The sequence below is a fragment of the Nomia melanderi genome, chromosome 1 (assembly GCF_051020985.1).
Source record: "Nomia melanderi isolate GNS246 chromosome 1, iyNomMela1, whole genome shotgun sequence".
NCBI classification, from domain to species: Eukaryota; Metazoa; Arthropoda; class Insecta; order Hymenoptera; family Halictidae; genus Nomia; species Nomia melanderi.
In genome coordinates, this window is record NC_134999.1 from 32,755,058 (window position 1) to 32,782,277 (window position 27,220).

Consider the following 27,220-nt stretch of genomic DNA (forward strand, 5'->3'; position numbering starts at 1 on the left):
TTGTCGATTCAAATGGAAACGCGTGTCATAAGTGACGTGAAATTTGAAACCTTCTCCCCCCCGTTTGAATTTTATTTCGTGCCGCTAATTATCTCACCCTTGAACGACCGTGGACCTAGTAATTTCATACTTCGCTCGTGTACGTAGAAAGGGTTCCACGCTCGAGATTTGAATTTTAATTCGGCGTTACATTAATTTATTCCAAACCCCATTACCTCGAAGTGCGTCATTTCGCATCCGAAGTATGATTTTTTTTTCGTGTAACCACGGAACCAAAGGAAAATATTTGAATATTCTTTATTACTCATTCGCGACAATATTTAATTGCTAATTATACTGTTTATCCGTACGATAATTTATAAATTCATGAAGTACGGAATCTCCAGAAAGCAATTATTACAAAATATATATATTAAAAACCTGTAAACATAGCGGCGCGCAATTTCAGATTTAAAACGATATTAAAAGTACGCGTTTTATTGTATGAAATATAAAAATTAATTTGCACAGGTGAATGTTCGTAACAACCATAATTATATAAAAATATACGCTACACGAACGTATAGTATCGCCACCGTCGATCGGAGGATACGACGGAAATAAATTTATTTTGATTGTGGTACGCATGGCAAAATCAGCTGACGATTTCGATGAAACCGGTTTGAAGGGGAGATAAGTTAATGACGACCATTTTAAATCCGTGAATCCCGGTGTTCAGGTGACACTGTCCCAACAGCCTCGAGTACGACGACTGCGCCGCACCTCCTGCCACCAAGTTCGGCGCCAATGGCGACATTACCTCAGCTATTATCTCAGCCGCAACCGGTTGCAATACCTCAATTCATCCTAACGTCCGGTCAATTGGTTCAAGGCATTCAAGGGGCTCAGCTTCTTATCCCTACGTCGCAAGGTAAGCCTTCTGTTTCTTATGTATCCGCGCCCTTTCAACGTTTCAAATGACCATTGATTGACACCCATTGAAACTTCCCTCTTCTTGATGGTAATAAGACCGTCAACGGTGAACGTGTCACGTAAATCGATGGTGGACCTTCAAGTAGTCTTCAATGAGCTGACTTTGCAATAGGCTTCAATTAGAATTCCACGTTCGCGAAAATCACATATCTCAACCATTCCTCTCGACCGTTTCATTGTTTCACGTAATAATAAGGAATTATCCTTCCTCTAAATGATTCTTATAAAATCGGACACCAGATCATTAAATAATCAAACATGTAATCTACAACACATTCTTAACTACGTTACCGTTCATTCAATACCCATTCATACCCAAAGGATTCGAAACATTTCATTACCTAAAACCCACAAACTTTTTAACTTCATTAATCAAACAAAACATTCTCCATCGATTCATTTCCAATCTCAAATTCCCATACATCTTAATTCCTCCTGACTCTATTCCCTATGATCCCTTCAGCAATAAACATTTATACCAAACCCTTCTCTCGAAAAACGCTCGAATCCAACAGCCAGAAGCCTTACATACGAAATTTAATTAAACGGCTGCTAGATAAAGGGCCCGCGATAGATAGCCACCGTCGTCGTGACGTAGGCCCGGCAAGAAATCTCGACCGATCACCCCCGCTAAGCGTCGTCGAATTTTGGGGTCGAACGTAAATCAGTCCGAGTGGACTCATCGGGAAATCTGCACGATGTGCTTGCGCATAATGTTGTGCAATCAAGATGTGCCGATATATAATATATATCCACACACACACATACACACACACACGTACACACACACACACATATATATATAATATAATATCGACTATCTCTGACCAGTTCGGACCAAGGCTCGCCCCGTCGTCCATACTTAGTGGTCCTAGACTAGCCCGGCGAGCAGAGGGCAAACTCTGCAACTAATTTCAATGTATAATTAACGTCTCACTACCCCTTTCCAGACCCACGAATAACTCGCCCCTGGCCTCCCAGCCCGTCCCGGTTACCCGTCCCTCCGCCACCCTAACCGTAGGTACTCTCCTCTCTAGCTGGACATCACAGCTCCGCGGATTCGGCCGCTATTATATCGATTGCGGTTCGCGCTAACTTCGTTTCTACCAAGTTGGGTTCCTATTCTGGCAATTGAGAGGGAGAGAGAAAGGCCGAGAGACGGTCGACGGGTATCGTAAGGGGGCACGGGGCCGGGTGGGGTGTCGGGCACGGTTAGGGGATGGGGCTCGGGAGGCGAGAGAAGGGTAAGGAGAACTTTGGGAGTCCGCCTAAGTGGATTGAAGTTCGTGGATATGGACCAGTCGTGGTAGGATGACGAGTTACGTGGTGGCAAATAATGTTTGCACTGCTTCCCCGGCTCAATCGATGCTAACTGACTAACGCTCGATTGGTTTCTGATCGGCGGCGATGAAAGAGGCCGAAGCGTTCTGCCGGGACCGATTTTTGCCGCGACCGCCTCGCGCGGAGCTTGAGGATGGATTCAGGGAGCGAACTTGCTTCTCGCGAGGCTTCGTTTGTTGGGGAATTGAATTTGAATGTTGGGTTGAATCGTAGTTTTGTTGGTAATTGCTGATCGTCGAGTTGGATTTTTGGGAGTTTCGAGAGATTCGAATTTATGGAAATGTTATTGATCTAATTTTGGTTTGCAAGTTGTATCGATGGATCTGAATTGGATTGGAATTATTAGGTTGTATTCTAGGTTGGTACTTTTCTGAAGGAAATATATGATTATTAAGGGTCTATGTAATGATTTGCGATGATGTAAAGGATCTTTTTGTGGAGTAAAAGGTACGGAGTCTGAATGTTATGTAGTTTGAAATAATTACACGAGGATTACATACGCCTGCACGATATATGTCAGATGACCAGTAAATAAACTTTATTATACTTTGAAAGTGTTCGACTGTAATCCTTTATGTGCTTTACTATCTCTCACTCGGTTACACTGGCTATAAATATTGTTAATAGTACATACAACGCCGGTCAAAAATATTCCTTATTAATGAAGAAGGAACGTATCCTTCTGCGGTGGTTTAACGATACTCATAACAAAATGGAATACGGATAATTGATATAACTGCTGACTACACAAGTTTCATTGGATCGTTATAAAATAATATTGTCTTTTTTCATTAACACGTTCACCTTACGATCGTGTCCGTAATGGGTCATGATGGCTTTAGAAAGTTAATAAGTCACACGTAGTTGAGCATAACGAGTGCCACGATTGCAATTAACCTGGAAGCCATTTTGAAACTAATAGGTTGACATAGTGTGCTCCTTGAATGGAAATCATCCATAATTTTTCATCGCACCGATAAAAAGGATCGAGACGCAATTGAATTACGTATCGTTACTCAAGCAATCGTACAATCGTATACTGTCGCTCGCATAATTGAAAGATCGAATCATTCGAGATTTTTCAGTAATATTCGAAACAATTAGATTACGCGTCACACTCGAACGATATACAATATTACCGCGATATTTATTACTTTTATAATCAGAACACATTTACAATTAATAAATGCAGCGAAATAAAATCAGCTCCCGTATCGATAATGCGATTGCACACGTTCGTTTCGGACGTGTATATACGAGGACCAGCTCCTTTTTAGTTGTAACACCAATTTCGTCACATCCTGTATCGGCTAACCGATCAATCGCTCGTCAGCGGACTGTTTTCGCCGTGATCACTGACTAGTTTCCCCCAGTGAGTCGCTCGACGTCGGTATTCCTGGGGGATCGAATTAATTATGTAGAAAGTAGGAAACGTTTAAATACCTGCCGTTTAACCGTAAACATTTCCGTGATCCCGAACTGCCGGTCAACATTGGACAAGGAATATTCAGTTTTAAAAAAAGAACGAACCGGACGGGGCACAAGATTCCGCGAATAATTTGTCCGACCTCGATCGATACGATTGAAAGCAATAGTTACTGAATCATTGATACCCCTCAGTGGTTCATCGAGCATATCCGCATCATTGATAACGAAAATAATGAACCGACGAATATTTGAGAGGAACGTGTAAGAATAAGTTATCAGCGGTCGTGTCGGCTGTAGATTATTTTAGCGAGCAACGTGATGCAGCCACGAAACGAAATGGGTCAACCGGAGATCCTGGATTAATGATCCGAAGCTAGCCAGTTCATCTCGAACAGGCAACGACAGGGGCGCGTTGCAATACACTTTCAATTATAATGGAACTTAATTTTTTTATATCGCTGCATATAAAATCACGTCTGGCTACTCGATGCGCTGATTCGTTATTTAACTTCGCGCGCCATTGGGAGATATAACCAGAGAATCCCATTAAGTGTATCAAGAATTTATCAATACACACTGTCTTGTATATTCTGTTGACATTCGTTGGAATTAATTAATGCGAACAAATGAAGCTTTGATAACGTGCCGGATAGACTTTTTATATAGCTTCGAGACTCGGAATCTAATACTTTCTCTCTCACGAATGTTTTACCGTGCAATTATCATTCAGATGCCACTGTGAGCCGAATCTGCGACGATCTCTTAAACTCGGAAGACAATAATAAAATATTCATAAATCATTCGACACGTTTCAGTTATTCGCACGTGAATATCTTCGATGTTCCACATCCGTAGCTCCGATAATACTCAAATTTGAAATCTTGCAACAGTAACTTTCGTCACCGCGCGAAAGGCGGCGAAGCCGAAACGGTCTGAAACGGCGCAGAAACGTGGCCCGCGAAAGTCGATTCGCGTGGGAACGTCTGTCCCGCGCGGATCGAAAGAATCCAGCAGTCCGCGCGGAGTAACATCGTCAAATATCGCTTAAACTGAACGGTAATCGGATTGTCCAGTTGACCTTACCTCAGAACGCGAAACTTTTATGGCTGTTCGGAATACAGGATTTGCTTAGCTTAGCTATAGGTACCAACACGGGTACGTACTCATGATCAGTAATCATATTAAGCGCGTGTACAGGGTAATCAGATTAGCGGAGCTGGAGGTAATCCCGAAACTATTCTAAGTATGATTAGGCGTCCTTCTCGCAGCCTAGTCCAGTGCCAGTACCTGTACCCACTATTAAGATGACGATAATAGTTTGCCAACTACGCTGGCCTGCGAGGTTACCTGCCCTATGGGTTGCCTAATAATCCCTCTATGAGACTCTGATAACTTTACTACCCTTCCCGGATCAACGACGCGTGGACTATGTTCATAATGGAAATGAAGTATCTATTGATTCGAGACACGTTCATACGACCGGCCCGAGGGGATAGAATTATCAACGCCGGCCTCGTTCCCCCTTGTCGCCGTTATTTCGTTAGATTCTAATCCAGCCGGGTTTTTCTTTCCCGCGCGCAGGAATCGCCACGCAGACCATACTGACCATCCCGGTCAGCCATGTCACGAACAATCAAATGGTGAACCTCGCGCTGAGCAACGGCCAAGTGGTGTCCACGACCCTGGCCAACCTCCAGTCGATCGCCCAGCCTCAGACCATGTTGAACACGCCGACCAGCAACGGTGATTTCACAGGTAAGATTGAGACGTTCCGTGATGTACCTCTGTAATTGATCCTCGATTGGGAAGTCTCCGATCTATTCTCGATCGTGTCAACCGGGGACATGCTTGGAGCTGTTAACTTCGTTGGAAACAATAGTTTTGGTATAAATAGAGGACTGGAATCTATTTTTTCTTCTTCAATGAAATCTGTTGTGATCAATAGATAATAATTAAGATTTTGATATTTTTATAGTAGACTAAAAGGAAGTAGATCATTCGACTAAAGTGACATTGTATTTGTTAACCCTTTGAGTAACAAGGAGCGATATAATCATGCAGCACCGAGAAGTTTCTTTTTGATTTTATTAGTAATGGAAGCCTAACGTATTTTTATTATCGTATAAATGTTTCATGTACTTTAGATACAAAATTGACTGTTTTTCTTTATAATCATGCATCCGAGTTGAACATTGTCTGGCTTCTTAAAATGTTTCCTGGCACTCGAGACTAACGAAAAGACTATGATTTGTATTAATCACTTGGAAATGATCATTCTCTCAATTACAAATCTTGCTCTTTGTTCCTCCCCGCCACAGCACCAACAAGTACCAGTTTAGCACCGGGCCTAGGACTAAACCCAGCCGCGCTGTCACACCTTCTGGGCAACAGCTCGGCCAGCCAGCAACTTCTGAACGCGATACAGCCGCAGCAGTTGCTTCAGGCGGCGCAGGCGGCCCAGGCACAGGCGGCACAGGCGGCACAGGCGGCACAAGCTGCACAAGCGGTCCAGGCCGCTCAGGCCTCCCAGGAGCCGCTCCTGACGACGTCGCCTCAGCAATATAGCCATCGGCACACCTCTCACTTGAATCACTACACGGTACGTGGATGATCGACAAAAAGAAACTGTACGCTTTGCCCGATTTAATTGTACGGGACGAAGGATACGCGATGGCTTTAAAAGACATCGGTTTCCAGTTATGAAGTATAACTTGGTTGCCAGGGTGATCGGATTACGAACCACCATGTCGACAGTAAATCCCGTTTAATAATTTAATCAGCGATAAATACGTAATCGTGTGAAACGTTCGCGCGGCGGAACGATGCCACGTTAAAAATGGAACCACAATTGAGCTCTGATGTATTCAACCCTCCGGCTTCCAAGACTTTGACTCGTTTCTAATTTCGTACCTCTGACTCGCTGGTTCGCGAGAGGACTTTTTAATAACATTTTCCGCGAAATTCACGCTGAACGTGAAAATTGTATGATTGAAGTTTCATTAGAAATTCTATCGTAACGAATGTAATTATCTTTGACAAAAATCTTATTTAGCTTGTAATATTATATCGCTACCAATTAGAATATTAGTTTACAAAAATATTCCACGTATAATCTCTTAATCTATTCTCCAGAAATACGAGAATAATGTTAATTGATACGAAATAGGATTTCGAGGAATAGATACCAAAAAAAGAATCTTCAGTTTATATTATTTTATTACCAATTAGAATATTAGTTAACAAAAATATTCTATGTACAATCCTGTAAACAATTCCCGAGAAATACGGAAATAATGTTAATTCCAACGATCTCGATGAACACATACCGCAAGCGAAACTTGCGAATAATCTCCGAACAAAAATTCGCCATGACTCAACGTTCGTCCGATATTTAAAACCGTCCGATGGCCAATCACAGATTCCCCGACCCAATTCCATCTTCTTGATCCAGCGATCGTTCCGCGGAGTATCTAAACTCGGGTCCCGTTTCACTTATTCCATCCAATAAACCGTGCTCGCAGGACAATCAATGCAGTCGGAGCGTTTCCCTCGTTTGCCTCGATTATTACTTTCGGCCGGGCAGAATTCTGTCCCAGACAGGATTCTTTTCCCTCCCGAGGAATGTTGATTTGCCTCGGTTTCCGTCAATAACTGACACTCCTGCTCGACCGATATCCTCTTGCCCGTGCCCAATTGTCGCTTCATCCTCCACCGATCCTCGTCCCGTAACAATACGGGATCTCGAGCGTCGATACACGGGGGACGGGGGGGGAGAAACGTTGATCTCCGTGACGGCGGAGGAGCTAAACCGGGCGCAAGATCAGCGGAACAACCGGAATAATTCCCGATAGCAAGCGATCTCGTTAAGAAAGTATTCCGCAGCGGCTACGTTTTCTTCCACTAATTAGACTTTAAAGCGTCCCGATCCGCGAAAGGGGCCGAGCGGGGCGGGGGGATCGGTACGATGGATCCGGGGACTCATTATTAAGTGCATAATTGGCGTGGAAGAGGAGCATTGTCGTTCCTTGCTCAGCTGCTAATCCGTTACCTACCATCGGTTGTCCCTCGCAGCCGACGGAGAAGCATCACAGAGAGAGGCCGGAACAGTCGTCGCCGTTGAACGAGTCCGTGGTGTCCGCGGCGTCTGCGTTGAACCGACTCGCAGCCAGCAACGGCGAGATCACCATCACGACGACGCACGGACTCAGTAACACCGGCGGTGTTATAGCCTCGCCCAGCAGCATGCACAGTCCCAAGACGGACGAAGACGATCTGCTCAAGGATTCGCCCGGTAAGCTTGATTTTTCTTTGCAGAGGGTATCGGTTTACTTTTTAAACGTTTACGCGGCGAGGTTCACGTTCGTCCCGGTCGGTGTTTGTTCCGACGCTTGTTTGCGTTTGAACGATTCGTCTGGAAGGCTTGTTTTTATTTGGTATATCTCGATTTCTGTTTTTCGTTGTGGCTTGAATTTTTCATGTTTGATACCTTGTTCGTTGGGGGATTCAGTTGAACCTTTATTTTATTCGAAACGCATTTCATTGAAAATGAACTGGTTAGTTTTAACTGCTAGTCTCGGACGAGATTTCTGGGATGACTTTTTATATTTGGTTTGATTTATTTTAGCGGGAGGAGCTATGCTTATCTTGTTTCGTGAATATTGATTTCGAAGTTTGGTTCGTTTGGGAATCTGAGCTCTGCGGCGTTGATATTTGGGTTTCTTGAACTTCGAATCGGTGTTTGCAGTTTTATAAGCAACGCGCTGATGTGTATGCACGGTCAGAAAATATTCAGCCGGAAAGCATACATTCCCCGGCCGCATTATAATATTAGCCACTTTTCGTAGCCGGCAGCCTCGAATCACGCTTCCTTCCTCCGCTGATTTAACAATTAACGCACGGTCGAAGCCGATAAATAATAATGTTCAAGGCTCCGGCGGCGCTATGAAGCGCTTAATAATTTTAATAGGATATCGTACAATGCTCGGCTCATTACGATGTATTAGATCGTTCCTTGCTGCCTTCTGGGAAGCCATAAAGATACCGACGCGGCACGTAACCTCCAGCCGGCAGACAATAATTTTAATAATTCGCATTCGTTCCTTCGATTGCCACTTCGACGATGGAATAATCGATGTATCCAGAATCTAACGAACTCGGCGCCTTTACTATTAAATCCTTCACATTTGTCTCCCTTTCTCTGAAACTTCTTTTAAAAACAGGAAATCGAATCTTCCAAAAACTATTAATTAAAAACAATCAGCATTTTTTTGCCCTTAGATAAACAATTACTTTGAACATGTATTAAACTCACCTTCAATCTGTGAATCATTTGAACGTTGCGAAAAGGGTCCCAAATTTCAAGTCCTCGAGTTGAGCAATAATTTTCACTCCAACGCCAACACATTAAGAATGGCCAAAATCTAAATTCCTTGAATCTTCATAAATCATTTCTTAAATGCCATTTCGCGTGAAGGTCCACAATCGAATCGTAAATAATCGAGTACTTTCTGCAAAAATTTGAACATCGCGAAAAGGGTCCCAAATTTCAAGTCCTCGAGTTGAGCAATAATTTTCACTCCAACGCCGACACATCAAGAATGGCCAAAATCTAAATTCCTATACGCCTTGAACCTTCATAAATCATTTCTTAAATGCCATTTCGCGTGAAGGTTCACAACCGAATCGTAAATAATCGAGTACTTTCTGCAAAAGTTTTCCAAATCTCCATTGAAGTCTTCTCAGTGCCTCGGTATCGCCGTAATTCCCAACAAAACTTCAGGATGTTCTTCGCTGAGACAAACTTGCGTCATTTCGATGTTCCGATTCGATGGAATCATCGTCGGGCTCCTCGAAGCGGGCCTCTCCTAGGCGAGCGAGCCGAGAGTCGCAGTTTTTGCGGAACGACGACGACCGGCCCGCGTTCGATCGGAAATTAATGATCGCAGAAACTGCGCGCGCCGCGGAAGAAGGATTTGCAGTTTATTGCTCGGCGCAGAAACCCGACGGACTGGTCGCGATTGCGGGGCATGTGGCCACCTCTATTGCGCGCGTATACATTCGGGGTGACAGATTTACGAGAGAAATCGGTGTAGCTCAAGCTGCTTTAACGAAGCCGCCTGATGTCATTAGGCAGCTTCCCGCGAGAGCTTCGGAGCATACCTGCGCGGATCGATTGTGACTCGGCTCTAATTCTTTCGCGGACTTGTTTAGACTATTCGTGATCCACGCCGGCCGTGCTCCTGTTTCTCTTTTCGCGCTGGGAAATGCCATTCTGTCGCGTTGCTTAACCTGTTGACCGAAGATGAGGAGTGCTGTATACTCATCGAAGCTTTTGCGTAGAATGAATATACTCAATGTATATGAAATGGATGTATTTTTTAAATCATAGATATTATAGCTTTGATTTTGTATTTTATAAGAATGCAAGTATGTAAGTATCTGGAGTTCCATTATAACTCTTGGCAAAGGGTGCTTGCGAATTGTAACTTATTAGATTGGAGTTCGCAAATGAGCCAGTTGCAATTGGGATTGCAGTATTTTGTTATTTTAAAAGTATATATATACACTATATGTGGATTTTATTGTGTGATTAGGAAATATAGAAGAGACCAGTATAGATCGCAGTGTTCGATGATGAAAGGTTCACGCGTCATACCTCTCGATTTCGATTACAGACCAGCCGACTATCAACGAAGCCACGAGCAACATAGTGAACGGCTACAATCTGGACGAGATTAAGGAGTTCGCGAAGATATTCAAGCTCCACAGAATGTCGATGGGTCTGACGCAGACCCAGGTGGGTCAGGCCCTAAGCGTGACCGAGGGGCCGGCTTACAGCCAAAGTGCCATATGCAGGTGAGTGTCTCTGCACAGTTTGTCGTGTCCTTTATCTCGCAAAATCCAACGGACGTCGCGGATGAGAGCCCAAAGTTATGAAAGGAAAAAGATAAATGGGAGGAATAACGTAACGCGATAGTCTACGACGTAGTGTGCCAGGTCACTGGAAATGCCGTGGAAAAGGTCTGTCAGCCAAAACTGTACATCTCTGGACCACGAATGTATAACGATCATCTTCAGGGAAGAACATCATTACTGTTTCCTCCGTCGGTTTTTCAAATTCTGTTAATTCCACTTGACGGAGTCGGCTTCAACGAACGACTTTAGAGAACACTTTTTCTGACGTACGTTTCGCGTGTACCGTTTACGAAACACGAGAACGATTAAATTGACAAATCCCTGTGTTGCATTTTCTTATAAACGATTCAGTTGTTCTCGATCAGAGTATTCGGTTCGATCTCTATGTTCCATTCTATTTCACTGACATACGCTGTTTACGTTTAGAGCATACTTGTGTCCAATTTTGTCTAAGCTGAGAAAACTAGTACTCTCGGAATTGTACAGTATTCCCTCCAGCTGATTAATTTTCCTCGATTTCGTTGTAATCTCATCGCTATCCCCGCCACATCATCGAATTCACAGACAGTGGGCGGGGCTTGCTCCAGTTGTGTCAACGGCGAGTGCAGGGGATAGCGATGAACGAATCGGAAGAAGGACAGCAAAGTCAACTATCCGTCGAGCTGTTTCGGTATCGCGTCCGTTGCTCGTTAACAGCGTGTCGACAGTACGACGATTATTTCCTAACACACTTCCACGGAGAGGGAATACTGTATTCGCTATGTTCAGAGCAAAAGTCACTGGAATCCTTTAACGCGATCGTGTTTATCGAGAAATGTGTCAACCCGCCACATTGGTTACTCCATGGACAGAACAAAGATGTTTCTCTTAAATGTTGCCGAAGCACAGTTTCCGCCGTACCGGTGTGTTCAAGTGTCCGCACGCTTCTCTTCTCTTCCACGTCGGAACGAAAAAGAAAAAAAAAGAAAAAAAAAGAAACTAGAGAAAAAAGAAACTGCAGAAAAAAGAAGGAACCACCGCGTGAACGCCGGAAACATGCTGTTCCCGCATCCTTCGAGTTCTTATCGTAACGACTAATATAAGCATTGGTGATTGTTCCCCAGTGCCCTGGCTACCCAGATGTATGCTGCCTCGCAGATTGCCTCTCAGCAGCAAGTAACGTACGTTCACCCCTCATGCTACTTAATTTACCTAAAGAATCGAGAAACTTTTGTCAAATCCTCTCCGGCGGAACGGCAGTTATACCCAAGCATGCGAGTCCGAGACACATTGTTGATCATTCGCGCGGCTCGCGTCGTTGAACCAATACGGCGAACACAACGGTTCGCCGATTCGCAAAGGGGGAGTCGACGATCGATCGATCTTCTCTCGAATTTACCTTCCTCCGTTCCATCGACGTTAAGGGGAGCTTTCGTACCTTTAATCTTCGGTTTACTCTATATTGTCTTTCCAGCCAGTCGTCCGTCGATCCGTTTCGCTTTTTCGATATCCTTTGCGATATCCCCCCCTCTCGCCCGTTAATTAAGTCCGCTAACAACCGATTAATGACCGGGGCATATTTGGGTATAGCTGCAAGCGATCCCGCCGATTCCTTAACTCCGTTTTTGGAAAAGAGAAAGGAGCACTGTATTTTCGAAGTTCGTGACGAGCTAATCACTTCGAGCCAGGGCATTGGCAAACTCGGGCATGATGTCGCCAACGCGTGAAAAAGAAACGAAAAAAAAAAAAAGATAAGGAGAACACGAACACGACGTCCACGACGTCCGTCGAGAGCGTTCGGCGTGCTCGCGCGATCGTTGTCGATACGTACCTTCCCCTTACACGGGCTCTTTAGGTGTAAGAGTCTCGGCTGTCGAAGCGCGTTAGCAACATCATACACGGCATCACCAAAAACCTTTAAGCATGCACGCATTGTCAATGTCCTGTTTTTTGAGTCAATGCATGCCTCTTAGTGCTCCTTTAGTCAAGAACAAAAACGTAAAGACGAACGTTGCTCGATACCGTAAGCTGCCATGCTCCGTCGTTTGAATGTGCGTCGCGTCTGTTTGGTTCGCGGACGCCCCTTCACGCGGTACATACATTTGCTACTGTTCTTCTGGTGTTTTCTGAAGGGCTCGGAACACTTTACTATTGAAATTTTAAATGGGCGAGTCTGTCGAATCGATTAAATGTATTATTGATTGATGCCTGTGGATAGAATCGTGTAACTATTGGAAAACGTGGTGGCAGTTTATGGGTAATAATTATTTCGAAATGCGAGTATTGAATAGACGCTCTTTGATATTCGTTGAATTCGATTGATGGGAAGTGTAATGACTGCATACTTTCGTGGGATTGTCTTCCGTAATGAAATTTTTGCAGACGTATTGCTTTCTTGATCGGCGATTTCATGACGCAGATGATCAAATGGGAGAATTCTTGTTTGTGCTACTAATGCAGTCGTGGCTTAAATAGAATGTAGTAATATAACGATGAATGTAAAATAAAGATCGTTAGTCAGAAGTTTCTCAATGTTTGAGCGACGTTCGCGAACGTCTTTACGCGTTTGTCGTGAGATCTTTTCCTTTTTCCACGAGTTCGACATTTCCACGCAACTCCGACGACCAAGAATCATAAGTTGTTGTTGGCTCTAGATTCGAAAAGTTGGACATCACGCCAAAGAGCGCGCAAAAAATAAAACCGGTCCTCGAGAAGTGGATGCAAAAGGCTCAAGAGATGTGAGTAATAATTTCCTTTCATTACTATTAATTGCACTTTGGTTTTATTCAATCTCGTTCGAGAATATCGTCAGTGTTCGATGATGCGATCCGAATCAAATGAAACTACAACGAAACACCTCATTCAAGAAAACTCCGACTACCATCAGATAACTTAACAATTCCTTATTTACCTTCAATAAACCTTATCGATTAAATTACAAGACTTGCAATAGAACAATACATCACACACCTATAAAACATCTCTTTACAAAGACAACACAAAACCAAAAGAACAAAATTCTATCATGCCGCTCAAGTTTCACTAAAATCAAATTTCAAAATTCACTACGCATCCAATTACAACTAGGATACAAGTACTCTCGCAACACGCAACACCAACTTGCACGATGCTTCCGAACAACGATCCCTTCCCGATTTTTCCATAAAATCATCTCGCGCCCACTCGACACGCTAGTCTGCGCGACAAAGACAAGTCCGAAACCACCGACGGAAATCTTCAAATTTAGTCCGAGATCGTTTTCTAACGGCTCGTATCGTGCCTCAAGATTATATCCCGCAATCGTCGAACAGGATCTCAAGCGGTGTCCGAGACCGTGTGAACGCGTGCGTGCTAATTGGTAATTCGCTAATTGAATCCACCTGATTAATTGCAGATCCGCGTCTAATAAATACGCGGAATGTTAATTAGAATGGGGGAAACCGTTACCGGAATGGCGGCGGTCGTGCTCGCGCCGCTTACAGCCGCCGCCGTTGCCGCAGCCGCCGCCGCCGCAGCCGCCGGTTTCGTTTCGTGTCGCGAAAGAAGTCGCCTATCGGCTTCCACCTTCGGGGTATCGGTTTCTGCGTCCGTTCACCGACACACGCACACCGGCGCCATTCAATTTTCTCCGAACAGCCGGGTCTGTATCGGGATCTGTAATTAGCGAAACTCAAACTTTGATTCATCCTCGGCCTCGGTTCGACTGATACCGGTTGCCTCATAACGAACGATACGCACTCGCTCGCTAGCTCGCTCGCTCGCTCTCTCGCGCAAAAACGCTCCGATTTATTGGGCTGCTCCCAGGGATTCACAGGGATTTTTTTCACCGACGGTTGTTGCTGATAAACGCACGTGTGCGTGCCGATGGCAGCGGAAAAATGGAGTTTGAAGGATGAAAGGTTGTTTTTCCCCCCAGCATTTTCCGGGGGACTACGGTAGTACCTCGATAGATGTTTAGTTGATTGAGAGATTTCATTTCAGAGATTATTTCTTTTCATGGTTTTAGTGACTGTTTTGGTCGGGGGAATGCGGGGAAGTTGTTTTAGAGGTTTCGAGGGAGTACGGTAGTACCTCAATATATGTCGCACTTTTTTATTCTATATATATATACACTGTACCAGTTACTTGTTCAGTGACTAATTGTTCGACAAGATCGATCAAGTTCGTTCGTAAGAGATCTCGTTTGTCCTGCTAAAACAGGAGCTTTAAAAAATGCAGTACGACTTCTGTATTTGCCTCGGATTTTATTGAACCAACGTCAGAAATTATGCCGTTTATTTTCGCGCTCGGTTTCCTCAGTTTGTCGGTGGAAATACGTACAAGTGAAATTAGTAATCAGCGGTGTTCTTTTAGAAGGAAAAACTGGTTCCCAAATCGCTGAAAGGTTTCCTTGAAAAAAAGTTCACTGAGATACTCTCAGGGAAATATGTAAATCCTCTTACACCGTTCGCATCCTTGGGAAAAAACGGGTACGTTCATTTCAGAAAATTGCTTAATCATATTTACAAGAATATTAAGAACACCGGTATTTCCTAATTTTTTCAAGTCCTCGCGGCACGACACACACGCTCGCGCGCGCGCACACACTGTCCGCGGAACGATTTTCTCCGGCGCGAGACACAGGAATCCCCGTTTATCGCCGCGATTGCCAATTAGTTATGTATTCAGATTTATATTTGTACGGCTAAACGATCCCCGTTTAATTGGTAGCGCGATCTAAGAGCGTGGATCGTGTAAATTTTACGAGCCACCGATGCCTAACACGGTTTATGGTTTCGATTTCACCGGCAGCGACGCGACGCCGCGCCGTTTTATTGCCGGCAAAAGCGTGGAAAATATGTAACCATGTATGGAAAAAACATGTATAAATAAATATCTATATACACCGGCACACCTGTGGACACGCGTGTACAGTATCAGCACACAAGTGTACGCGCGCACACATGCAAGGGCTGCACGTATATAGGGTAGCGTATCGGCGCACGCGGCACGTATCTCGACCGTGAACCGGATGATTCGATGACAGGAGCACGCGGTCATTTCTCTTTCCGCGGCCGAGCCGGCAACAATGACCCATTCCGCATTCCCGCCGCGTACCATCAACAGATTTTCCGAAAACGAACAAAATGATTTGTTGACTGTACATTAACACCTTCGGCGCGGCGCGGTATCATCGAGCGGCAATATTATTGCCGGTTACGTTCCTGTTTCAATGATTTCGTTACTGATAACGCGTCGGCCTCCATAACCGGTGAAAGTTTTCTCTCTCTCTTTCTTCTTTGTCCGGCGCGTCGAAAACAATATCGTAGGAATATTTGACAAATGTCGGGCCGCCGCCGCCCGTCCGCCCGTTTCGTTGAGAATTTATTAACGCGTCGGTGTTACTGGTTTGGAAAACTCTGCGCGCGATGATTGTAACGTGGAATGATTGTTTCCTGGAGTTTTGTCGATGTTTTTGGATTTTTCTTGTTTCACTTGCTTCGCTTCTTGCGAACGGAAATTAATATTGGGATGGTTTCTTCGGTAAATGGGTTTCGGTTGTTCTGATTTTTTATTGTTGGATGGAATGCGTTTAGGTAGGACGAGTTGCATGTTTATTTTGAATATTGAGAGTGGTTTTGAATTATAGATTTTTTTCTAAATTTTGGCAATGGTGACCGATGTTTATTATGTAGTTGATATTTGTTATTTACTAGATATACGTTAGACCACGATTGTATTATGAGAGGAGTGACCATCACTTTTGATACGACTTGTACAGATTATAACACGGAAGCGATTGTTGCTGGGTTAAGTAGCCATTATCATTTTCTTCTTTTTCACGGTTACTATTATACCACAGGTGTCTATACAAATTCGTAATTTTAATTACTGATTTACGGAATAGAATGTTAACTGCAATTCAATTTGATTTTCCAGAGTTTCGATTCCGCTTCTATTATACGGTAAACTTAATTAAAACCTTTATTTCGCGGCGATTTGTAGGTCAGATATTGCTATATGTTCATAAACATATCTACGGGGCAATTATTATTGTCGAGACCTCCGAGTGAAAGCCGCGATTTCACGGAAAAATCTCGACAATCTTAGTTGTAATAGTAATTAGAAAGATTGAAAAGACACGCTCGCGTTGATAGCGAATAATTTTACGGCTCGGAGTCATGAAAATCTTAACCCCTTAACACGCAACATTCTTCCCCGCGGATAAAATTAACGACCTCCGAATGCATCCAGGAAAAAAGAATTCCTTCCGTTATCAAGTTAACATTTTCACCATTCCATTTCTCTCAGCGTGAACTATTTCATGAATAAAACAAGCACCCAGTCAACTACTTAACACTCTACCTACTGAGACCCGATGAACAAGCTTCCGCTGATGAATCATTGTGCTCCACAAAAATGTGCACCCACTCAAACAAATAACATCAAAAGAAACCATCAGACCGTGTTGTTTAAAACTCTTTATTCCCATCCTTTACCGACTCTAATTGCCATAGCCGTCGACAAAACTAGCTATTAACATCTTGCAACTCCCAAAACAGACCCACAACACAATAAAAAATTCTCAAACTCCCATATCCTCGTCAATCCCAGAAACCTCGAAACCCAAACCATCAAACAACCAAACCCCACCGATTAACCCCATCCCAAAATTCAATTACAATCGAACATCGATTAAAACCGCCCGAAAACAACAGACAAATCACAAAAACCGACACTCGTCGATCGAAAAACGGAACAAAGAAGCTCGAGCCAAAGAAACCAACATCCAACACATCCGCCGACGATCCTTCAATCAATCCTCCACCCCGTCCACCGGCGATCGCCTGTACCCCATAAAAAATGCCGGTTTCAATGAAACGTCCCGACGACGCCCGAAGGAGAATCCCCGACGTGAAAGGATTACCGCGGCGGCATCGGCCGCGTAAACCGACTGACTATTATACGCGGCGCTCGATGACGGTTAAGCGCGGTCATTTCTCTTTCCGCGAGCGGACCGGAGCGCAACAATGACCCATCCCGCATTCTCGCGGCGTAGAGCTAAGCGCGACCGTGCCGGCCGCGTCCGGGAAAAATGAAAGCGGCTAGTTTATGCGGTGCACGTGCACGATTTATCTGCCGAGTAATTAAACTGTGGACTAATTAAAATCAGGTTTCTGATGTGCCTCCCCTGCCCGCGCGCGCGCTCGCTCGCTCGCGCTCACGCTCGCCCCTCCCTCCGCCCCTCGAGCCCCTCCATCCGGTGCGCGGCCAAACTCCCCTCTCGAACGGAGCGAAACGGAACGCAGCGCAGCGTCGCCTCGATTCCCGTGCCGTTTTCTTCGCCTCTTCCTACGGGATACGTCTGCTCTTTCTCCGTTCCCCTCTCGAACGCTCGTCCCCTCGCTCGCTTCTTCGGACTCGTTCGCGCCCCGCGCTCGCGAACGATAATACCAGCGATTCCCTGCTACACCCACGCCGCTGGATCACCCTTTCTACTCTTTCTCTCCCCGTTCTGGATTTAGCTCGATCAACCGCGCAAGAAGCGTTCGTACCTTCGCGGCTCGTTGTTTTAATTGTCATCGCTCCGTTTTCTTTTTCGCGTTGTTTATCGGGGTTTTTCGGTGTCGCTGTTTTGCCTGCTCGGTGGGGGTGTTCCGGGCGCTCTTCGTGGTTCGAGGCGATTGAGAGCTTTCGGATGGTTTTGTCGGGGAATTTCGAGAGGGGATTGTTTTAATTAAGAAATGGCACGGACGTTGCTACTGTTAGGTTTCGATGTGTTTCGGGATCAGGCGTTGGACAGTTAGAGTGAATCGCGTCGCTCGGAAATGAGGTTATGTTTAGGAGACAGGGATTGTGAATGTTTTGGCTTTTGAGATTGTAATGTGATATATTTAGAAGGTACAGAGAGACTTTCTGACCTAAAAAAAACGGAGAAACGAGTGGATGCTTTAATAACTAAAGAATATTGTTTTCCATGAAAAAAAAATTGACTTAACCGCATTGACTCTTGATAGAATCAATTTTTGGTTTAGTGCGTTATTTTCTGGTAGCGTTTTGTATATGTTAAATGTACGCCTATGGAAAGAACATTGTGTTCGTAGAGTCTTGTGAGATTAATGAGCTCAATTGTGAGTCACTGGAGCAGGTATCTCATTTTCTTTCGCTGTTTCCGTGGCGTTTTCGTTTTTGCTGCTTGCTTATTCGTTTTGTCCGGACTCTTTCTCCGAGTGTTCTCACCTTTCTCTTTCCTTCCTCGCCTCTTCCTTTTCCCGCTGCCGAGAAACCCATACGTGGCCACGACAAGACCCCAGCGTGGAGTTTCTAATAAATATTCGATTAGCTGATTTATTCCGTTGATCCCGCGAGGGATTTAGAGGAAATAGTTGCGGCCGGTCTGACGAAACGAGCCGGCCGCGGCCGGGTGAGTGACTAAGCGCGCTTTCGGCGTATCCAATCCAGTTTTGTCTCTGAATCAACGGTGAAACACTCGGGCGTTTCGTTTTTTACGTATTCAGGGCGCCGGATAATTCTGCGAGCCTTCAACGTCACTTGTGTCTCATAATTGGCTATTATATCCGACAAACGTACTATGTAGCAAGTCGTCATTTCTGTGTATCAGAAGCTTCTAATCATAGAAATAACTAATTCTCCTTTAACCAGAATTTTCATAGTACACCAAAAACTGATTAGTCACATCAAACATTTCCAAAATGTTCACAGTGGAGTCGTCGAAAATTCAAAATTACAATAACTGTATACTCCTATAAATCCAACATAAATCCCCGAATAAACAGATCAACCAACTAACTAACCATTTCCATAAAACCGCAAACTTATCAATCCAAAATTCCTTATATCCGAGAACAACGCGTAATCTATCGATATCAAACTTACAAAATTCCGCTTCAGCTTACCTCCGCGGAAAGCGAGTTTCCAAAAGAAACAGCTCCGCTCTAATTTCCAACACCCTGTTAACCATCTCCCCATCTCCCAGTTGGCGACTATTTAATCAACTCCTACATTCGCGGCGGACGAGCAGCGAAAACTTTAAAGTGCACAATCATGTGTGCTGTAGCACTCTTCCTCCTTTCTTTCGTTTTTACATGCGTGAATTAGAAGCTTTCCCTTCTCTCGAGAGACGTTCAATTCCTCTCCCCGTATTTATCTTCTCTGTTCCTCTCGGCGGCGTGCAAACTCCGCGGATTAATCCCCGCGAACACGTTTAGCGGCGTCTTTGTTCGTCGCCCGGCGTTCCCGGCTCTCTCTTTCCGTTCGGCTTCTCACCTATGCGTGTGCATCGCGGTGCTCGAGCTAACCCTCCACGCGTCCCGTTTCCACCTCCCCCTATCAACCGTCGTCGTCGTCGTCGTCGTCGTCGACGGCGTCGACCACTTTTCTTACCTGCGCGGGGAACGAGCGGCACGATAATAGCGTTTCCTTTTTAAGTAGACGGTTTATTAAGATCATTGAAAGCGCGTCCGTGGTAAATTGGCACAAAAGTGGCAATCATGGTATTTATAATCGCTTCCGAGACGGCCGGCGCGCGTTTCACGGCCCGCCGCGGCAGCCGCCGTTTCTCGAGCGCCCTCCCCGCCTCCTGGTACATTCGTCAGGCCGCGATTCGTTAATCGACGCGAATTTATATTGTAATTCGCCGGCTGCTGGGCGGTTCGGGATTTTGATTCGTTTCCGTGGGTTGTCGGGGAAATTTATTCGCATCGGGGCGGAAAGTTTATTAAGTAGCGAGTTGATTCTATCCAATCAGGCGGCGAGAAGTTTGTGGTAAGATCGCGAAGGAGCTTTCGAATTAGGGACATTTGGGAATGGATTTTGTGTAATTCGGTTTGCTCTGTACCTTGGATTAATGTGTATCGTTAAATTTTTTTGAATATTTATCGTAAGCGAAGTAGCGGGTATAGTAGAATGTGTTCTCGAGGATTTTACGGAGATTGATTCTTGCTGTTGTTTTATTTGATATTGTTGTCGGTAATTTGGTGATCAAGCGAAAATAAAGTGGTGCTTCGGTGTTATTAAAGGCTGCAGCGTATCGCAGTCTTTAAATGACAGTTTATAGGCCGCACTTTAAATTTAATCAATCTTTAGAATGGACGAGGGAGTGGCAATTAATAAACGATCTTAATTAAAAATTAAACCTACGGGAAAGGTGTAACGGCATACGGTTAATTTTAATTACATTCTGTCAACGTGAAGCAACACAGAAGTCGCTAACAAGCTTTTTCTATCAATTTAATAAACACGCCCCGCTTCCTCGTTATTCTTGCCAAACATCCGCTAATTAACTTACTACAAAGTGACTCATATGATATGAAACAATAACAATGATCGATCAATTCTCTACTTTCCTCTCAATTAGAAAAATCCTCCTAAATACACACCAAATTTTTGTCTCATTCTGCGTCTCCTAACATTTCAATCATACCACCAACATTCATACATCCAACAGTACCAAATCATTTCACATTCACGCAATTCCCTCCACTCACGAATTACACCCAAGAAACCAATAAAAAAACTGATCTGACCAATCAAACTACAACTACCGAATCCCATTAAACTTCCCAAAATTCTCAACACCGCTACCGTCTTCTACAGAAACCCAAATCCATCCACCGGCGAGTTCCCAAAAATCAGCTCATTCTTAAACGAAGCTGCGCCGTTCAACGAACCCCGTCAATAATCAACCGAATCGGCTTACCGACAGTCAGTCACCGTTTCGAACAACCCTAGAACGCATGTCCAACAGGGAACGTTGAACCGTAGTCGACGCAGCCCCCCGTCGTTTTTCCGGCTGCCACTTCTCTAGCCGTGCGCGAGCCCAACCCCGAGAGAGCCGCCGGTTCTTCGCGCTCCCGCACGGTTCTCCATTAGCATATTGTTTTCGCGGATTCGACGAAATATCACCGCGCGATGCTAATGGCTCGGCCCGCACTTTTTTCGGCGGGGCTCGACAGTTGGTCATACGGAGTTAAATTAAAAACATAAATCCCGCAGCGGCACCGGACCAGGCGGGACGGAGAGGGAAAAAATTGATAGCGCGCGAGAAAGAGAGGCGGCGAGCAGCCGCCGCGACGACCCTACGCGCGCACCCCCCGCCCCTCGGCTCGTTTACTCGCGATATCCCGGCGGAAGTTCTCCTGTTTACGGTCACGAGCTTTTTTCGAACCCGCCGCGACGCTTCGATCGCTAATTTCATTTGCCGCTCTCGCCCGACACCGGCGCGCAGCACCGAAAGTTCGCCGGCCGATCACTCACCGGGACAAATGTTTCGCGGAGAACGGCGACGCTCCGTTTCGCCATCATTTTATTCCCGACCTCCGGGGCTCGATCTTCCACCTTCGCCGCTAGTTTTTCGCGTGTTTTCCGCGTACCGTCGGGGGCGCAACCGAGAAAACCGGCGGGACGGAAGCGGATCGAGGATGGAGGAACGACCGCGTACGAACTGCCCGGCGACTGTTTACGATGCCGCTTCCGGTTTCACGGCGCTTTGACGCGGAGAAAGTTTGCCGAGTTAACAGACCGGGGGCCCGTTCTCCTGTTTTGTTTTAATATTTGATTAGAGCACGATCGCCGGATATTTGCGCGCGGCGTCAAATGGAAATTGAATTTCCGTGACGAAGTCCGCCGGTAGCGTCCGGGATTTTTGTTTTTCGGCTGGGTAGAGGGGGTGGGGTTTGAAAGGGGGTTGGGGACGAACGGATCGACACAATCGACACTGTCAACGATATTCTAGTTCGTTAAAATATTGTGTTTCTAGTCTGATTAAATTCCGACGAACGCTTCCCTTGGGCGGTCCTTGTTTGTCTTTCGAAGTTTTCTTTCTTTTCGTTTTTCTTGATAGAGTGTTTCGTTGGTTCTTTCTTTCTTTTTTTCTTTTTTTGATTTTTCAACGGATCCGTTGGTAAACGGTGGATTTTTGTGGGGATCGAGAGTGAAGTGAGTGTTTGTTTTCAGGTATAAGAGCGGGGGGAATCATCTGACGGATTTTGTCGGGGTGGAGCCGACCAAGAAGCGGAAGCGGCGAACTTCGTTCACGCCGCAGGCTTTGGAGGTACTGATCGGCTATTTCAAGATGAATACTCATCCGACTGGTGAGTTTCTTGGTTAATTATTTAGTTGAATGGTTGACGTGTTCGAAATCTGGTTGCGACAGTTGTAGAATATCAAAGAAATATCAATACCTTGAACGATACAAATTTTCAAAAGTATCCGAAACGCGAAGGTAATTGAAATGTAATATCCCTTCGTTACAGATTTCGCTTGTCAAAGTTATTAGCGAAGAATTGAAAAAAAAACTATACAGTAACTTTTTGCATTTTCAACTTCCGCCTGTGAAATTACTTTGGATAAAATTCCACTGTTCACTAATGAAAGTGATGTACCAAGGAAAAAGTTCACGAACTTCAATTGAAATAGTACTCCATTGGAATGGTACTAATTGAAATAGTACTCTAGTCAATCAGATTGTCACTGAAAATAATTGCTGTTTCTGCTAAAGAATTATTCAAGAAATCCTCAGATATTAATAATTGATTTTAAAATGATTATTAATCGTTCGATACACGTGATACTAATCTAAAATAATGTGTGTTCACTTGCAGGTAATGAGGTCAGCACGCTAGCGCATCGTCTCGGCTACGACAGGGAGGTCATTAGGATTTGGTTCTGCAACAGGAGGCAGGCCCAGAAGAACACAAGATTGAAGAACACCTTGTAAGGACACCCTGTAGATCCGGTACCCGCGTAACGGAACCAGTGAACAAAGTAAAGCTTTAAGGACTCGATCTTACGTAGCGCCCGAGGAACACCTGTGCCGATCCCAAGGATGCGGGCCGATCTCGTATCCGCCGGATCGGCTGTCGAACCGTTGGAACGCCGCCGCCGACGAAATCGGCGATTTAACGGAACGTTTGAAATAATCGAGCGTTTCAGCGGGTTACCGGCTTTGAATTTTAAACAGCAGGTTGAGCGCGCAGCTGTGCTGCCGGTCGATGTAAAGATCATTGTGATTGCAGGCGTATACGAGACCTATCTGTAAATAACTTTAATCAATGAATATGTGATGTACAGGAGTCGAGCGTCGATTACTGGCGGTCAACTTTATCGATTGACAATGAAGCGAACTCATTTACCAACGGTGGTAGACATCGACGCAACATTTCCCCACGGTTGATAAACCAGTGATTGATAATTCGAAGTTACTGGCGGACGTTGCGCGAACCGTTATCAACGGTTGATAAAATGAAATTTCAAATTTCCCGGGGCTTTCGAGAATATTCTTTTTCTAATGTATTTAAACGGGAGAAGTCGTTCGCGCAACGTCCGCGGGAACCGGTCCGCAGGACCGTTGTCGGTAGTCCACGCCTCGACTCGCGAACTTAGGATAAGTAATTCCCGCAAGTAATCGCACAGAATAAATCTAGTTCGTAAAATTGAGAAGCTTCCAGCCAGCCGAGGATCGTCAACGATACGATTCGAAACGAAGCACAAAACGAGCCTCCCGCGAGAAGTGTCAGGTTTCTACGAATCGATCCTCGTATTTCTCGCGCGAGGGGATACGTCCAAGACTAAAATAAAAGAAGAACGATCGAAGGGGCCCAGTCGGCCCATTGCACACACTGAACAGAACATAGTTGAAGCAACGAGAGCAACAGTACCAACACAGATACCATCACAGTTCACATGCCATACACAAGGATAATACCGTTCAGTTGTCCATGAAATAGCAACGGAGAAGTTTTACAGTACCGCCGATATCGTTTATAACGATCGTGTCCAATTCAGTTCTCTTCTTACCGGTGACCAAAAGACAATTTTCCTTACTGGGACTTCCGTTTCTGAAACTGTTTCAACCGTCATTGTTCTCTGGGTGTGCTCGTCTGTAAATTACGCGCGTATTTAGGGATCGATTGAGATGATGAAGCGACAGAATAAAAAAAAATAAATATCGAAAAACGTAACAAAAAAAAAAAAATCAAGTAAAGAAATACGCAAAACGGTTGGTTAGAACGAGAGAGTATTGGGATGAGTGAGGTCAAATCTGTGTCGAGAAAAAAAAACGGAGTGCGACGTCTTTGGAAGTAGGGATCCTCCCTTGAAATCTGATTCGAGCGGAGGCGGGAACGAGACGTTAATGGTAATCGAGGTTTTCGAGGAAATAGAGAATGAAAAATGAAACACTAGTCCGTAATAATCTGCCATATACGAGGTATACGTATTAAACATTTACGCATCTTTCGTTCCTAAATGTTCGATCTACTTGCCCGCTGGTATTTGAAACGAGAGCGTCCCGTCTGTTCGGGGGATTCGCGACCGAACCGATCACGAAAATTCAATTTTTCCTTCAAGCTGTAATCAAGAAACATATTCTGGTTTTGTGTTTTCGAAATTGCCGCTTTGATGCGACTTCCGAGTTATTTAGCTTTCAGCGTGTTCGAAGCAACGCTGAATAGCTGTTCAAGGTCGTTGGGAGGTGGCTACGTTTGCCACGCCCCTAGTTCTGGCTCCACCCAAACAGATCCGCAGTAAGAATGCGTTTGATCTGGTCCGAAGCGGCGGCATCGCCTTGAACAGTCTTGTAGATTTGTCACAACTGTCGTAGAAGAGTCCTTTCGAACCTCAGCATTCCTGTAAACCTAGAAAAATAAATGGTGATACCTTGGTCTCGAATTCTCTGTCGGAGTAGTATTGATCGGTGTGAAAAGCAACTTCAGAAGAAACGGACGGGACGCGATCAAGTAAACGGAGTTTCCACAATTCTGCGGACAAATTCCACTTTCACGCATCCAGAGGAATTTGTTTGGAGAACGAACGATAAATAACGATTTATGAAGCTAACTATCGACCACAATGATATAATCATGTATTCCCGGTAATCGTTAGTGATAAAATAGGGTTTCTTTGAATGTGTTCCGCTTAAGCGAAGAAGAGCTCTTTCTTTCACCGTGTACTGTCCGGAAGGTAAATAGTCGTTTTTCGAATAGCGCGCCACCCAACTTTTTCTCGGACCTTTTTCCTTCTTGTGTAATAAACGATACTCTAGGCGACAGACCCATCTCTCATAACGGTACGACGATTTCTTAAATATCTCAGCTCGAGTAAAGTAATTAGCACGTATGGGTGTGCGTTGAAAACGAAGATGAAACGTGGTAAACGAAACGTACTATCCGTTGAAACTACCCTTCCCGTTGTAATGGGCTATTACACGATAACTGTGCATCCCCGCGAGATCAATCGGTCGTTCAAGTCCAGCGGGCGTGGCCGTTACGGCCAATCGTCGCCCGGCCACGCCCGGCGTTCCGCCTCTGGCAGTCCATGCGCCAACCAACGATCGATCCCCGAGTCGGGGCGGGGGGGAACGGCTTTGAACGGACGATTGAGCGCGCCGCGGCGATATTAACTACCAGATCCTTACCGAAGCGTAGCTAGGAGCGCGAGGGTAGCGTGTACATATTAAGGAGACACCTAGGGACTGTAATATTAAATAAAAAATGAAAAAACAAAAATCTACTAATACTTTTAATATCGTAATAGCTATGAAATAGCTGGGCGACGATTCAATGGAGAGAAACAAAAAAAAAACAATTTACATGGTTAACAGAAAATAAATTTTTAAGGGGTACACACCACAGCGTACTTTAAGGTATATAGTTTACTCTTAAGGTTACGGTTTACGACACGAGCAAAAGTGATCTGTTCCTAAAAACGAAACAACACAAAAAAGAAAGAATTATTACGGCGAGACGAAAAGAGACAACGGGGGTGGGCGACAAATAAGGGAGTCGAGGACGAGAGAGAGAGAGAGAGAGAGCGCGCGAGAGAGAGAGAAAGAGAATGTGTGAGAGAGAGAGAAAGTGAGAAAAAACCGAGGGGGAGTTGTTTGTATTGTACAGCGAGCGAGAATGACGGAACGGTATACGGCTTTCTTGGGGGCGGGGTAAAAGAGGGCGGGGCTTACAAAGCGAAAAATAAAGCGATTCAAAATTCAAAATTTTTCTCTAGCGGGACGATGGGGCGGGGTAGATGTGTATGTTGTCATTTTTGATAGAGAGAAAGAGGAAAGAGTGAGCACACGTTTGTACAGAGATATTCCGGTTATTAAATTTTGTTATACGAGAAAAAAAAAGAGTGCGGGGGAGTATGGCGCGCGATGGGCGATACAAAATTAAATGTGAGAACGAGAGCGAGCGAGCGAGCGAGCGAGAGCGAAATAGATTGAGAGAGAACGAGAAAGAAGAGTTTACAAACCATGTGTAATTTCTTCGTGAAATTGATATTCAAATAGGTCATTACGGAAATATAAACATGAGTATTAAAAGCAAAAAAAATCGTGAATTGTATTCGTGAGTGTCATATTTCTAAGGAAGATAGATCCACGGGCGAATGTTTTATAGTAGTTTCCGGTAGAATCGCTTGTCCAGGCTCCAAACATGACGACGTAAACGATGGGAAACAGTTGAAACCGAAAAGCAAAAAAAGCAACTAAAGAACGTAACTCAAAAAAAAAAAAAAATAAAAGCGCGTATAACGATTCAACCATTCAGAAAATAGCGGAAAGTGATGGTTTTCTTTGCGAAACAAAGGC

At 44.7% G+C, this 27,220-nt stretch overlaps 1 protein-coding gene across 4 annotated transcripts in view; it reads left to right on the forward strand.

Annotated features, from left to right (window-relative positions):
- Positions 1-27,153, forward strand: part of pdm3 (POU-domain protein pdm3) — a 201,238-nt gene extending 174,085 nt beyond the window's left edge. For 2 of the 4 annotated variants that reach the window (XM_076374313.1, XM_076374324.1), the window contains exons 5-13: positions 719-910; positions 5,323-5,496; positions 6,060-6,340; positions 7,813-8,032; positions 10,416-10,596; positions 11,760-11,816; positions 13,290-13,373; positions 22,591-22,727; positions 23,238-27,153. In XM_076374313.1, coding sequence (XP_076230428.1) covers positions 719-910; positions 5,323-5,496; positions 6,060-6,340; positions 7,813-8,032; positions 10,416-10,596; positions 11,760-11,816; positions 13,290-13,373; positions 22,591-22,727; positions 23,238-23,353 — 1,442 coding nt within the window. In that variant the 3' untranslated portion in view covers positions 23,354-27,153. The remainder of the gene's footprint in view (positions 1-718; positions 911-5,322; positions 5,497-6,059; positions 6,341-7,812; positions 8,033-10,415; positions 10,597-11,759; positions 11,817-13,289; positions 13,374-22,590; positions 22,728-23,237) is intronic. The other 2 variants (XM_076374318.1, XM_076374317.1) reach the window with 2 other exon arrangements.
- The last annotated feature ends 67 nt before the right edge of the window (positions 27,154-27,220 follow it).